At 41.8% G+C, this 16,431-nt stretch overlaps 1 protein-coding gene across 1 annotated transcript in view; it reads right to left on the bottom strand.

Moving 5' to 3' along the window:
• The window catches only part of LOC113513381 (poly [ADP-ribose] polymerase tankyrase), a 29,635-nt gene that overhangs the window by 10,807 nt on the left and 2,397 nt on the right, over nt 1-16,431 (bottom strand). The window contains exons 3-15 of the mRNA XM_052901300.1: nt 14,650-14,745; nt 13,679-13,886; nt 12,543-12,687; nt 10,961-11,069; nt 9,942-10,036; nt 9,547-9,690; nt 8,687-8,810; nt 7,870-8,043; nt 6,632-6,821; nt 4,476-4,544; nt 3,270-3,435; nt 2,137-2,282; nt 1,097-1,170 (exon numbers count right to left, since the gene is read on the bottom strand). Coding sequence (XP_052757260.1) covers nt 1,097-1,170; nt 2,137-2,282; nt 3,270-3,435; nt 4,476-4,544; nt 6,632-6,821; nt 7,870-8,043; nt 8,687-8,810; nt 9,547-9,690; nt 9,942-10,036; nt 10,961-11,069; nt 12,543-12,687; nt 13,679-13,886; nt 14,650-14,745 — 1,740 coding nt within the window. The remainder of the gene's footprint in view (nt 1-1,096; nt 1,171-2,136; nt 2,283-3,269; nt 3,436-4,475; nt 4,545-6,631; nt 6,822-7,869; nt 8,044-8,686; nt 8,811-9,546; nt 9,691-9,941; nt 10,037-10,960; nt 11,070-12,542; nt 12,688-13,678; nt 13,887-14,649; nt 14,746-16,431) is intronic.

Below are 16,431 nucleotides of genomic sequence, written 5' to 3'. Positions count from 1 at the left end.
TGAATTTTTTTTGGACTGCATTTAAACTCATTTATTTTACTCATGCTATTAATCCTTATCAAAATAAATTATTTCATCACTAAGAACAGTTTATGTAGATAATATTTGGGGTCTTTGAATGATTAAAATTGGACGTTTTGTTTTGAAGTTATGGCGAAATTAAAATATTACGATTTCTGCTGCACGGCCCGTTGCAAAGTGAGCGTCACCAAGGCGGGGGTGCGCGTGCGGGAGGGGAAGTAGAGGAACACTGATAATTTTAGAGGTCTAGCGAGGGAGGTGTGTTAAATAAAACTTTAAAATGCTCACCGCACCAGTATGGTATAGGTAGGTAAGTTTTAACTTTTAGGACATAGGTATTTTGAAAAGTAACTCCTATGAGGGTAAAAATGGTACCCGAAGCGAAGCGAGGGCGGGTCCACTATGCATAACATAGGAGAGAAACACTAATAATTTTAGAGGTTTCCAATGTGATGTCGTAAATTAACGCATTTTTTGCGCTTAGCATTGCACCCGTGCGAAGCCGGGGCGGGTCGCTATAATCTACACTAATATTATAAAGAGGAAACATTTGTTTTTTTGTTTGTAACGAATAGGCTCCGAAACTACTGGACCGATTTCATAAATTCTTTCACCAATCGATAGCTACATACTTTGGGAGTGCCATAGGCTATATACTATATCTATATGTTATATTTACCGAACTGTGACCATTTATGTCAAGTCGGAAGAAAAATTTTATAAAATTCGCTTATCTTGCACTGACTAAATAGTTGGTTATAATGAAAAACAATGTTCTACGTCTTTAAAGTACTCATTGAGATCTACAAATAAGTCCGCGATAGCATATGTCTAACTATTACGGTTAGGTCACAATAATCACATTTCTTTCTAAAATTACGAATAACCACGCTGCTCGCCGTCTGGATGGTATTTTCATACTCCAGTATTAATCCTTATCCAAATAAATCTATCGAGTTATTTCCAAAAATTGCATATTGCGATAACCAAGATCCACGCGGGCGAAAGCTAGTAAATGATAAAGGAATATGTCCTGTGACTAAATACTTCTTTGACCCATCTAAACAATACGTACCAGCTAAATGCAATGGAGTCGAGTTCCTCCCGTGGGCGTCTCTACAGTTCACATTTTGCGGGGTTATTAATTTCCTGAAAAAAAAAAAAACAAAACAAAAATACAGTAAATATCGAAAAATAACACCAACTGGCCCTAAATTAAGACATATTTTGCTTTGCCAGAGCAGACAGCAAATAACTGATGCATAAATAAAAATAAATCATAGACAATATGGTTTATGTATTGCATATATGTATACATTTTTTTATACAACTTAGAATGACAAACAAGCTGACGGCCCACCTGATGGAAAGTGGTAACCGTCGCCTATAGACATGAGCAGTACCACGGACATAAAAAAAAAACAGTATACTCATACCGTTTTTTTTATACCACTGAGGTGGCAAACAAGCATACGGCCCACCTGATGGTAAGCGGTTACCGTAGCCTATGAACGCCTGCAATACCAGAGGTATTACGCGCGCGTTGCCGACCCTGAAGAAACCTCTTTACCCCCTTTTGAAGAACCCCATGCTGTAGTCTCTTGGGAAAACCTCGGCAGGGAGCTCATTCCATAACCTGAGTGTTGACCTGAAGTAAGACAGCAATGTGACTGGCAGTCTCCCCCCCTCCCGCAGCTGGTATATTGTCAGCCCCTGGCCTTCGTGAAGTATGATGTACCCGGCGTTACATCTAGATAGAAAAAACCTCAAAATAATGATAGGGACAATAACGGGCCATTGTCCATTAAACAAACATTTATACACAATAGGAGCCACAGACAGCCCTCTATGTCGAGGCTGTTTCGACGCCGAAGAAACGACCACTCACGTAATCCTGGAATGTGAGGCTGTGGCCCATCAACGTTTAGAAATCCTCGGAACGGTGAGGTCGCTCCGTGAGGCCTGTGAAGAACCCAGGAAGCTTCTGCACTTCTGGACGGAGCTGGGTTGGCTGTACTAGCCACGGCTCATACGCACAACGGCCCAAATGAGAGGCTAAGCGCGGAAAACAGAGTGTTTCTCACATTCACATTCAGCCGGCGTAACCGTACTGACCTGGCGCGCGCGAGGTCTCCGCGCTTGGCCGCGTCGAGCAGCGCCTGGTCGCCGCGCAGCGCGTCCGCCGTGTCGGTGTCGCCGGCGCGCACCAGCTGCAGCGGCGTCAGCCCGTCGCGGTTCCGGCGGCTCGGGTCCGCGCCGTGCTGCCAGACAATGTACAAGTCTCCGTACACAAAGTTTACCAGTTTCTCCTATGTTTTTTTTATACAACTTAGAATGGCAAACAAGCTGACGGCCCACCTGATGGTAAGTGGTAACCGTCGCCTATAGACATGAGCAGTACCATGGACATAACAGAGTATACTGTTTCGTCCATGATACCCTGTCATAAGGAACGGGATCATTCCTTATAGCAGTTTATTATTGGGACATTTTATTAGTAGTTACCATGTTTGGTAAATGGATTGGCAACCGCAGTTTGGTTTCTGGTGATGTTTTAAAAGGGACACTGCGGTCCATCCCTTGACCATTAAGTTACCTTATTCGCCTCTTACGACACCCATGGGAAAGGAAGGGGTGACTTATTCTATGCCGGGAACAAATGGCATATAAGGTAAGAAAAAATAGGATATACAAGTAACTTACAGGATACAAGACATCATACCATAGTCCTGAAGAATGGCAGAAGCGTGAACTCTAATATGCTTGTCCACATTTATAAATAACAATTCCAACACCCCTTCAACTGTACCATCAGGTTTTTTTTTATACCACTGAGGTGGCAAACATGCACACGGCCCACCTGATGGTAAGTGGTTACCGTAGCCTATGAACACCTGCAATACACCTGCAATGCCGCTGGTGTTGTGGGTGATCATGGGCGGCGGTAGTCACTTACCATCAGGTGAGCCGCATGCTCGTTTGCCCCCTGTGTTGTAAAAAAAAAAAAAAAAAAAAAAAAAAAGGTATTGCGCGCGCGTTGCCGACCCTGAAGAAATCTCTTTACCTCCCTTTTGAAGAACCCCATGTTGTAGTCTCTTGGAAAAACCTCGGCAGGGAGCTCATTCCACAACCTGAGTATTCGTGGGAGGAAACATCTCTGAAACCGCGCAGTACGCGACCATTGAGGCTTTAGGACATGACCATCATCCGTCCATCAGGTCGTCTCTAATTCCAAATTGTATACACACCTTGAGCAGTAACCTGACGATATCCGCCTTCCCCTTAGCGGCGGCCTCGTGTAACGGTGTAAACCGCCACAAGTCGGCTGCGTTCACGCCCGCCCCGGCCGAAACCAGCAGCTCCGTCACCTCGTAGTGGCCGTATGAACACGCGTTGTGTAGAGGTACCAGCCCACTGTTGGACATAAAACATACCAGTTAACCCCTTAATGCATATTTTTTTTAATCAATTTAGGTACAAAAAAATAAAGCATTTAATTTTTTGCAAATGATTATTATTTACGCTTATTTTAACTATTTTTGCAAAAAAAATATATATATATATATATATATATTAATATTTTAATTGTGTATGGTAAATTTTAAAACAAGGTACCACGCAGAGTCCCACGTCATACTCACTGCACCAATAGCTACCATCCAACGTGACAGATACGGACTTAAAATATTTAGAAAATTATATTTCTAATATTAACTGTGACCCGTACGGAGCTGTAATATTTTGAGACATATAAAATTACAGTGACCGTGACGTTCACGGAGCTGCACAATTCTGCCGGTAAACATCGCCCGTATATGTCACGGAGGTGTGCATTAAGCGGTTAATGCGGCTCGAAGGACCAAAAAATATGAATACATAGTAAAGAAAAGGACAGTACAAGAGCTGCGAACCAGATAAATTTATATTTAGTAACTTTTAATATAAATCCTCAGTCCAGGGTCCAGCAGCATTAAAAAAATGAGAATAATAATGAGGGATGAGCAATAGCGTCCCTATTAAAACATCTCTAAAGACCTAACTGCGGTTGCCAACTCGCCTGTCAAGCGTGGCAACTACTGGCCGCCCCCATTATGGGAGAAGTTTACATTCAGCAGTGGATAGTCAATGACTGATATGATTATGTAAGGGGAGACTTTGTACAAAAGTCGATTGCTTGGGTACCTCTGTCCCATTCGTGTTTCAACCGTGAAACAGTTGTGTTTGCATGGCTGTTTCGGTTTGAAGGGTGGGATATGGCAGTGAATTTACTGGGTACAGAGGAATAACACTTGAGTCCTCAGGAATGGCAACGCCCATGCGATGCCATTCCTGAGGACTCAGGTGGTATTTCATGGTAGGCCCTCAAAACGTTCCACTCTCGACGATTGGCCACACTGTGTCGGCTCGAGTGCGTTCTCTCATTACATATCAATGATTAAATAACAAATCCTTACCCTTTATCTTTCGCGTGGACGTCGGCTCCCCTTTGTAGCAACAGTTGTGCAAGCGGCAGTCGATTATATCTGAAACAAAATACAATCGATCGAATGAAAGATATTTTAACCCTTAAAAGCCCGATTTTTTAAATCCAATTGTTGGTGCCATCTATTGAGCAAAATGGATAAAACGTCACCGGAGCGAAGTGAAACTTCGACGGTGTGCTACTGCGGTGATAGACATGAACTTCACTCACTGGCTCTCTGTTATTAGCAAACGATTGTTCCTAATAAATATCTTATAATGAATTCATATTTCGCTAAAGTAAACAATAAACGAATTATTGAAGTGTTCCTGCACCCATAAACTTTTATACACACAAGAGGGAAAGGCGCAAACACAAATAAAAAAAATATATAAGTGTACCCTTTACTGTGTTTACTAACGGGGAAAAATAGTAAAAAAAAATCAAAACGATATTTTTATATATATAGTTTGAAAAAAAAAAATTGGTGACATGTAAACAACCAAATATTAAATAAAAATCGATTGTAGGCGCCCAATGCGATTTATAACCGCGGTATCGAATTTGAAACTTCACGTACTATTTATTTATTTATTGGTTTATTTATTTATTTATTTCGAATTAGGCACACCAACAGTATACATATTATACATAAATTAAAAAAACATTTCTTATGTAGTATGCTGACATGCATACCTACAGCAGGCGTACACAACATTGACTATAGATTATATGCATATAAATGTAATAAATTAAATTTACAATTACATATTCTTTATTACAAAATTCAATTAAATATAAAACAAGACTGGATAATATCATCAAATCTACACGGTCTTCAGTATCTTACCGCGAAACACTGCCAACGAGTCGTGGCTTACGTCTATATCCGGATTTATACCGCATATATGATTGTAGTTATTGCATATTCTTGCAAGAGGAGCACTCAATCCCAAATTAGTTTTGCACAGTGGCACATAAAATATCTTATTGATGGGATACCTAGGGATACCGTGAGGAACTACATATTTAATTTCACTCAAAAGCTCAGGACAGTCCATATCATGATGCGTAATCCTATGGAGAAATACCAAATCATGCAGGCGGCGACGATCGAACAGGGTCCGCATAGTAAAGAATTTAAGACGCTGGTTGTACGGGCATCTATGCGATATGTTCTGTGCAAACCAACCAAGGGTTAATAGAACTGCACCAAGTATATAATCCTCATTACATTTTTAGGTGGTCAAGCAAATTTTTTTTTATACAACTTAGAATGGCAAACAAGCTGACGGTCCACCTGATGGAAAGTGGTAACCGTCGCCTATAGACATGAGCAGTACCATGGACATAACAGAGTATACCGTTTCGCCCATGATACCTCCCATGCGTTGCCATTCCTGAGGACTCAGATGTTATTCCTCTGTACCCTGTAAATTCACGCCATATCTCACCCTTCAAACCGAAACACAGCCACGCAAACACAACTGCTTCACGGTTGAAACACGAATGGGACAGAGGTACCCAAGCAATCGACTTTTGTACAAAGTCTCCCTCTGTCAAAGTCTCGACCGCTCTGAGCTCTCCACTGAACACTCACCCCCACTTCGACCTCTCCACAATAGGCTCGCCCTGGTGTATATCACGCTGTATACACTTGAAAATTTACTTATTAAGCTGCCTAAATTCTGACGCAGACTTTGAAGACTGGGACCATAATTTACGCCGCTTCCTCATAAGATTCTGCACTCGCCCGCTCCTACCTCTTCATAAAAGACTCACTCACTTCGACCTCTCTACTAAACACTCGTCCACCAGAGGGAGACTTTGTACAAAAGTCGATTGCTTGGGTACCTCTGTCCCATTCGTGTTTCAACCGTGAAGCAGTTGTGTTTGCGTGGCTGTGTTTCGGTTTGAAAGGTGGGATATGGCAGTGAATTTACTGGGTACAGAGGAATAACACCTGAGTCCTCAGGAATGGCAACGCATGGGGGTATCATGGACAAAACAGTATACTCTGTTATGTCCATGGTACTGCTCATGTCTATAGGCTACGGTTACCACTTTCCATCAGGTGGGCCGTCAGCTTCTTTGCCATTCTAAGTTGTATAAAAAAAAAACCTGGGTGACTCCCTACTGAACACTCACCCGGCGGCGAAGTGCAGCGGCGTGGAGTGGCGGCCATCGAGGTCGCGGCAGTTGACGAGCCGCGGCCGCGCGTCCAGCAGCGCACGGGCGGTCTCCGCGTCGCCCGCGCGCGCCGCCTCCAGCAGCCGCAGCGCCGCGCCGGCACTGTTGCCGCCGCCGCCGCCCGCGGTGCTACTGGCGCACGACTCGGCTGCGCGGTACACGAGTCAAATTACATTTTCGAATTTGGAAGGCGTGCGACACGCCAAGAGTTCATTTGAATTCGGAATTTCGGCGCTAAAAGTAATATAATATTTGAATTTGGAACTTCTTTTTTCAAATGCGTGACAAGAATGTAAGATGTTTAATTGCGCTCGACACATTTTAAGTATTTTTTTTTTTTTACATAGAAATACACTTTGAAAAGAAGAGTTGCTTATTAGTAGTCTAATTGGAAATGCCATTTTGAAGGATGAGCGAACAGAATGCAAATAATGTGGATATGAAATTCTATTCTCTCCATCATCTACAGGTTGAGGTGTACGAAAACGACAGTCGAAAATAAATGACTTATAAGGAATGCAGTGCAACTTCTGGTAGTAACAGTGGTGGTCAATCTTCGAGTGTTGGCAGTCACACACATACTAATTGTAGCGGAATTAAACAAAATAATTCTAAACAAATAACCCGAGTGTTGGCAGTCACACACATACTAATTGCAGTGGAATTAAACAAAATAATTCTAAACAAATAACCCGAGTGTTGGCAGTCGCACACATACTAATTGTAGCGGAATTAAACAAAATAATTCTAAACAAATAACCCGAGTGTTGGCAGTCGCACACATACTAATTGTAGCGGAATTAAACAAAATAATTCTAAACAAATAACCCGAGTGTTGGCAGTCACACACATACTAATTGCAGTGGAATTAAACAAAATAATTCTAAACAAATAACCCGAGTGTTGGCAGTCGCACACATACTAATTGTAGCGGAATTAAACAAAATAATATTAAACAAATAACCAGTTATATAGACTACCGCATGATAACACATAGTTCAGTGACTTTTCTTCATATGGCACAGTAGCATAGTTTCCATAGAAACCATTAATGTCCATTAATAAACATAAACACCACTCCCCTCCCATTATTAACCCATAAGGAAGAAAGCCCTGGCATGAACATATTTGGGATCGTCACTCCATCTAGTAGTAAAGGTTTTCAGATAAAATTCCCAAGAGCTGTCACCACTCACCGTCGGGCTGCTGGTGTTGCTGGTGCGGCGGGTGCTGCGGATGGTGCTGCTGCAGGTCTGGGCGGGCGTCGGCGCCGCACGCCAGCAGCAGGCGGCAGGCGGCGGCGGCGTCGCGCCGCGCCGCCAGCGACAGTGCACTCTCGCCGCGCCCGTCCATCGCGTTCACCTTCGCACCTGCACACATATGACATCCTTACTAATATTATATACCGCCGTGTGGTCCCGGCATAGAATGGACCACTCCTTCCTATCGCGTGGCTGCCGTAAGAGGCGACTAATGGAACTTAATGGTAGAAGAATAGGCAGCAGCGTTCTTCTTATAAGATTACCAGAGCCTAACTGCGGTTGCCAATCCACCTGCCAAGCATGGCAACTTGCCAGAGGAAGACTTTGTACAAAAGTCGATTGCTTGAGTACCTCTGTCATATTCGTGTTTCAACCGTAAAGCAGTTGTGTTCGTATGGCTGTGTTTCGGTTTGAAGGGTGGGATATGGCGTGAATTTACTGGGTACAGAGGAATAACAACTGAGTCCTCAGGAATGGCAACGCATGGGGGAAATCATGGGCGAAACAGTATACTCTGTTATGTCCATGGTACTGCTCATGTCTATAGGCAACAGTTACCACTTTCTATCAGGTGGGCCGTCAGCTTGCCATTCTAAGTTGTATAAAAAAAAAAACACAGTGGACAGTTAAAGGCTGATATGAAATGATGAAAAAAAAAAAACAGCTGATATGAGTATGAAATATAAAAAAAGTACAAGCGAATTGAGAAGCTCCTTGTACTGGAAGCTGGCCATTTGTTGTGCAGACTCACCGTGCCTGAGCAGCAGGTCCATGGCGTCGAGGTGCGCATGCTCGGTGGCGACGTGCAGCGGCGTGCGGCCCTCCTTGTTCTTCTCGTTCACTCGCGCGCCTTTCCTTATCAGTATCTCCATTACCTGGAAAAAAAACCCAGTACTTTAGATCATATAGATAGAGCGTCCAGGGTCATGATTTAGTCAGCAAACTTGACGTTTGAGGTGTCATCATCGTCAAACCAGCTGTTGATCGTCCATCACTGAACATACCCTACCACAAAGGGGGGTTTTGCTAGTAGTTATTACGCTTGGCGTAAGACGAAAATTTTATAACTAAAATTTATTTTAGATCCATACCAGAGAGAGACTTTGTACAAAAGTCGTTTGCTTGGGCACCTCTGTCTTATTCGTGTTTCTACCGTGAAGCAGTTGTGAATGAATGAATGAATGAGTATACTTTATTTGCATTATATAATATAGGAAATAAACAAGACAATTTACAAACATAACGATACAATTGTATAAGTACAGCGTTGTGTGTAAGTTGTGTTTGCATGGTTGTGTTTCAGTTTGAAGGGTGGGATATGGCAGTAAATTTACAGGGTACAGAGGAATAACACCCACCATAGGAATGGCAACGCATGGAGAGTATCATGAGCGAAACAGTATACTCTGTTATGTCCACGGTACTGCTCATGTCTATAGGCGACGGTTACCACTTTCCATCAGGTGGGCTGTCAGCTAGTTTTCCATTCTAAATTGCATAAAAAAAATTAAAATTAATTCCTTGGCGGAGTAGTCCCGGCTTGGAATGGGCCACCCGTTCCTTTCCAATGGGTACCAGGGTAGCAGGGTATCGGGATGGCGACGGGCGTACCTGCTTCCGCTTGGGGTAGACGCTGGCGGCGGCGCAGTGCAGCGGGCGGTCGCCGGAGGCCGCGTGCGTGAAGTTGGCCAGCGCCTCGGCCGCGCACTCGCCCGGCAGCGACGCCGTGCTGCCGCCGCTCGACGCCTGCCCGCCCTGCGTACAAATACATCTCTCCTATATTATATCTATATACGTTATATATGTATTTACTTTTAATTTATTTGGACACAACAGATAGCAATCGAAAATGTGCATAGTTAATTATAAACATACAATATGTAAGTATATATATATATGTAAAACCTCTGGTATTGCAGGTGTTCATAGGCTACGGTAACCACTTACAAACAGGTGGGCTGTATGCTTTTGTGCCACCTTAGTGGTATAAGAGGAAAAAGACAGACCTGGTGCGACCCAGAGGCGGTGGAGAGCTGCTTCTTGACGCGCCCCGGCTCGGCCAGGCGACACGCCTCCAGCAAACAGTGGCCGCGGTACTCGACTGAAAACATAGATAAATATAAAATCGCATTTTCTTTCATAGTAGTTGTATTTTACTTTCTTCTGTAATATTATTAATGTATTCGTCATATCTTCTTGTGTGTGTATGTATATATATATATACATATATATATATATATATATATCTTCTTGTGTGTGTATGTATATATATATATATATATATATATATATATATATATATATATATATATATATATATTGTGCGGTTTTTATATTTTATGGACGTGAAAATTATTAATTTACTCGTGCGCTACCCACTTCTGTCTGTTCTCCTTAAACCGAAAGTTGTCTGTAAGAGATTGCCTTTTGTACCTTTATGTGTATGTGTGTATATACTTTGTGCTATTGTATTTCACTTGAATTTTCTAATTGTCTATGTATATTTTTGTTTTTGGTGCAATAGTTAAATAAATAAATTTATTTGCATCACTTAGTACAAAAATAACAAAAGGGGAAGGAAAAAAAAAAAGAAAATCCATGAAAGAAGTAACATAATTTTTCCTTTCATGTGTGTGCCACAATAACGCAAAATGACCACAGGTCGGTTTTTTGTTTGCCTTCAAATGGGCAAAACTGATTTTCTGCTATGGCCAAAAGCCAACCACATTTATTTACATACACTTCACTATCTGCCCCGGCTTCGCACGGGAGCAATGTAGAAACAAATAGAGGGGACCACCACTTCCTTTCCCGTGGGTGTCATAAGAGGCGACTGTGGGAGCTTGATGATCGAGGGATGGGCAGCAGCGTCCCTCTTAAAACACTACCAAAGCCTACTTGCGTTTGCCAACCCACCTGCCAAACGTGGCAACTACTGGCAGAACTTCCTAGAGGAGGTCTACGTTCAGCAGTGGACAGTCAACGGCCGATTTGATGAAAACATGGTGATAAGACATATACTCACAAGCTAGTCTCTCCTGCAGCTCCCTCGTGGGGGCGACATCTAGCGCCGACTTGCCGTGACAGTTCAACAGAGTCGGGTCAGCGCCCTCGCTCAGCAGCAGGGAACATACCTGAGGTCCATAAAGAATTACACATTAGTGGTGGGGGAAACGGATTATTAATAATTTTTTTTTGATGGATAAAAATGGTATGGTAGCCCCGCCTGCGCTAACGGGATACGCTGGCGGAGCACCAGTGAAGGGTGATAGATGAGAATGAAAACAGGCCAGTTAGCCCGTCATGATGAATTCATCAGGAATTAACCATGATAGTTTCCAGGGAGAACCGCGAGGAGGTCGACCTGGTTGGGTATATTGCTAGCAACGGGTTTCTCAGTTTCCATTACTAACAATCCCTTTTTCCCCTGATTATTAATAACTAGCGGCTCGTCCCGGCGTCGCACGGGTGGATATTTTTACATTTTAAAAAGTGGCCTTTAAGGCTACACACGCGACGGAAGCTTAAAAATGCAGTAACTTCTCCCGTTTTCCCAACATTTCCCTTCACCGCTCTGCTCCTATTGATCGTAGCGTGATGAAAAGTATACTATAACCTGTCTAGGAGTATGAAGAATAAATTTTACTGATTGCATTTTTGGCATCAGTATCGATCACTAATCACCGCCTGATAGTTATTTTGGAAATATATTTCATGTACAGAATTGACCTCTCTACAGATTTATTTTAAGTATAGATATAAATGAGGTATAACAGCGCCATTACCCGAGGGGGGGGGGGGATTGTTAGTAATGTGGACTAATAGTCCTAATAATAGCAATATACCCAACCAGGTCGATCTCCTCTCGGTTCTCCCTGGAAACTATCATGGTTAATTCCCGATGAATTCATCATCATGGGCTAACTGGCCTGTTTTTATTCTCATCTATCACCCTTCACTGGTGCCCCGCCAGCGTATCCCGTTAACGCAGGCGGGGTTACCATACCATTTTCACCCATCAAAAAAAAACTTGACTTTTGACTTTTCATTCTCACTTATCATCCCTCACTGGTGTCTCGTCAGAGTATACCTTTAGCGCGGGAGGGTTTACCATTCTATTATCATTCATTAAAGAAAAAACTGACCTGCCCTTCCATCCTCAGCTATCATCCTTCACTGATGCCCCGCCAGCGTATACCGTTAGCGCAGGCGACTTTACTATTTCATTATCATCCATAAAAAATAGCTAAAAATAAGTAATTTGGTGGAATCCTGACTATTACTATGGGACCTCTAGGTTCCGGGGAACCCACTTTACTTCAAATTGACGTAATAGATCGTTCCCGAGTATGACATACCTCTAGGCTGGCATTGCTTGTTGTGTGTTGGCATTGGCGTGAACGCACACAGATCCATCGTGTTCATAACAGCCTCGAAGCAAACTATCTTACAGTGGAAAACAGGAGCCGTTCCCGAGTATGATGTACTTCAAGTCTGTCCTTATCGACCACCATTTACATCGGCATGAAGGATCACAGTTACCGCGCAAACTAATAACTTTGCTAACTTATACTAGCAAACAGCACCCGTTCCCGAGTATGACGTACCTCCAGCCTGGCTTTACTAGCGGCCTCGTGTAGGGGCGTGAAGGCCCACAGATCGGTCGCGTTGACATCAGCTCCTGCGCGAACCAGTAGCTCCGTCACCTCGTAGTGGCCGTAGGAACACGCGTTGTGAAGTGGCACCAGCCCACTGTTGGACAGAAAATGTAAATAAATAAAAACAATTTTTTTTTAATACAACTTAGAATAGCAAACAAGCTGACGGCCCACCTGATGGAAAGTGGTAACCGTCGCCTATAGACATGAGCAGTACCATGGACATAACAGAGTATACCGTTTCGCCCATGATACCACCCATGCGTTGCCATTCCTGAGGACTGATGTATATTCCTCTGTACCCTGTAAATCCACGCCATATCCCACCCTTCAAATCGAAACATAGCCATGCAAACACAACTGCTTCACGGTTAAAACACGAATGGGACAGAGGTACCCAAGCAATCGACTTTTGTACAAAGTCTCCCTCTGGTAAATGGTTATATGTGTTTCTAAGTACAAAACTCGACTCAACATTAAAATATTACCATTTCTTCATATCTAATATATAAAATTTTCGTGTCACGGTGTTTGTTACCAAACTCCTCCGAAACGGTTTTACCGATTATCATGAAATTTTGTGCGCATATCGGGTAGGTCTGAGAATCGGCCAACATCTATTTTTTATACCCATCAATGATAAGGGTGACCCACCGCTAAAATTTTTTTTTTTTATATTTTTTTGACAAAATTTTTAAATTGTGTTTTAAATATGATTTAGCATTGAAAAATACATACAACTTTAAATTTTCATCATTTTGACGATCAACTCCTGTTTTTTAATCGCCATTTTTATATTTCGCAATAAGTGGTAAAGCAACGTTTACGGGGTCAGCATAGTTATCATATAATATAATACATTACATGATTTTAAATAAAAAAAAAAAATATGAGAAAAAATTGAAATTTTCCGGAAAGGATTTCCACTGGTTCAGAATAATGGTCTGAATTGACTGTTTCAGTTTTTACCAAACTTTTCCTTCCACCGTGTATATAGGTGTATACATTGGTAGCAATGCGATTGTTAGTGTCGGTGGTGTAAGGCGTAAGGTGTAAGGTGTAAGGTGTAAGGCCGCGCCGCTGACCCCTTGTCCTTGGCGTGCACGTCGGCGCCGCGCTGCAGCAGCAGGCGCACGGCGCGCGCGCGGTTGTAGCCGGCGGCGAGGTGCAGCGGCGTGGAGCGGCGGCCGTCGGCGGCGTGCACGTCCACGTTCAGCGGCGTCAGCAGCGCCGCCAGCCGCTCCTCCGCGCCCGCGCGCGCCGCCTCCAGCACCTCCATCGAGCAGTACTCGCCTGCCCGCAACGCACAAATATATTTACAACTGCCGAACTTGAAAGCTAACAACAACGAATTACATACAAGGAATGATAAAATAAAAACTCTAAATCACATGGTTGCCTCATTTCTTCTTATGTAAATATAATTAGTAAAAAGAGGACGAAAGATACACCATTAATTGTAATTTTTCTCAATTCATAGCAGGCTGGCGTATAGAAAATAATATACGGCCGTATAATCCTACCAAATTCAGATACAACCCGCTCGCATACTTTCTACATGAACTGTGTCCAATATATAATCTAGTAATGTAAAATTTGTTATTGACTTATTAAATATTTTCTATATAGAAAATCTTTGATATGTCAATTATTTGTCAATATAATTAGTATATATTGGACACAGTTTATGTAGAAAGTATGCAAGCGGGTTGTATCTGAATTTGGTAATATACATTTTCTATACACTGGCCTGCTATGAATTGAGAAAAATAGCAACTGATGGTGTATCTTTCGTCCTCTTTGTACTAATTACATTTATATAACGAGAAAGAAGACAACAATATGATTTACAGTTTTTATTTTATCATTCCTTCTATGTAATTCCTTGTTCTTAGTTAAGAAGTAACAAATATAAAAAAAATACAACCAAATTGTGAACACTCTTTTTTTTTGAAGTCGATAAAAAAAAATATATTCTTTATTGCACTAAAACATACAGTACCAACAATAAGTTAATAACTATGTTAAAAATGGACATTTGCAGAAGGTAACGTACCCGTCAGGACGGGCCTGGTGGCGGCGTCTGCGAGGTCTAACGGCGTTTTGCCCTCGGTGTTGCGTATATTCGGATCGGCGCCATGTTGCAGCAACGCTAGAACATATCGAAAGCACATGCTTGAGGTTCAGAACAAACAATTCTATTTGCTGACCAGTGATGAGTTAACTGTATGAATTGGGAGGGAAAAGGATTGTTAGCAATGGAGTTTGACAGCTCCATTGCTAGCAATATGCCCTATTAGGTCGACTTCCACGTGGTTCCCCCTGGAAACCATCGTGAACAATTCTTGTTGAATTCGTCACGATGGGCTAACTGACCTGCTTCATCCTCACTTATCATCCTTCACTGGCGCCCCGCCAGTGTATACCGTTAGCGTAGGTGGTGTTACCATTCCATTATCACCCATTAAAACAAAAAAAAAACTGTATGAATTAATAAAAAGGCAATTGATAGTGTACCTTTCGTCCTCTTTTTACTAATTATATTTGCATAAGAAAAAAAGGAGGCAACCATATAATTTAGGTCAGTAGGGTTATGCCGGGTGAATGTGAAAAAGATTCTATTTTCCGCATTTAGCCTCTCATTTGGGACGTTGTGCGTATGAGTCGTGGCTAGTGCAGCCAACCTAGCTCCGTCCAGAAGTGCAGAAGCTTCCTGGGTTCTTCACAGGCCTCACAGAGCGACGTCACCGTTCCGAGGATTTCTAAACGTTGATGGGCCTTATTTTATCATTCCTTCTATATAATTCCTTGTTCTTAGGAAAAAGGGTATATTGGATGAAATTAGCAGTCAAATGATTTCATTAAAGTTTTTTATAATGCGATATGCTGTTGATGGTTTTATGGTTAAATAAATAAATAATAAAATAATTTAAATAATTCATATGAATCCCTCAATCAATTATATAGAAATAGATCATTCCAAAATTAACACACAGGTAAGTTTTTTTTTATTCAAATTTATTTATTTTTATTTTTAACACGTTAAGCGCCATGTCAGCCATCGGTGGTTGACACTAGACTTTCCGTTTAGGCCGCGTCAGCCATCGGTGTCTGATAGCGTGTAACATGAGAACTATAAAATTTTACACTATTTTACGGAATTACAGAAAACAAAACAGACTTGGTGCGTAACGTGTTCAATGAATGCCTATAGGAATCACATTCCAAACGTAAACTACCTTCTACTACGATAGGAAACACCAGCTGCTGCAGTACCAGCGCTTCGAAGCGGCGCGCGTGGCCTGAACGGGATTGCTGTAGAAATACGCGTGGCGCTCAACGTGTTAATGAGGCCCCCACATAACAAATTATAACCATGTTAGGTTTATATATAGGTAATTATGGTGTTAATGCTAGGTTACAATTCAGAAACATGTGTACACAACATGATTAACATTTAGACATAACATTTCAATTTCGACACGTGGAAGACATAATAATTAGTATAATTACCATAAAACTATCACCACACAAGAAAAACAGCCCAGCCATCCTAAACATGAACTACATCATTAAATACTAGTAAACGTACAAGTTCATGCCAAACGGCTCACGCACCCCCTGAATGATGACAGCTTCATGTCGAATATATCAATGAATTTTCACGCTAATAAAGCAATGTGGGGGCAGAGTCCTTAGTGATGTGATTGCAAGTTTATTTAATTATCTTTATGTATTATAATATTATATACATATATATATATATATATATATATATATATATATATATATATATATATATATATATATATATATATATATATATATATATATATAT

This window comes from Galleria mellonella, unplaced genomic scaffold (genome assembly GCF_026898425.1).
Source record: "Galleria mellonella isolate WM207_F2 unplaced genomic scaffold, CSIRO_AGI_GalMel_v1 utg778, whole genome shotgun sequence".
NCBI lineage: Eukaryota > Metazoa > Arthropoda > Insecta > Lepidoptera > Pyralidae > Galleria > Galleria mellonella.
The sequence above is the reverse complement of the archived record's forward strand: the minus strand, read 5'-3'. Positions and strand labels throughout refer to the sequence as shown.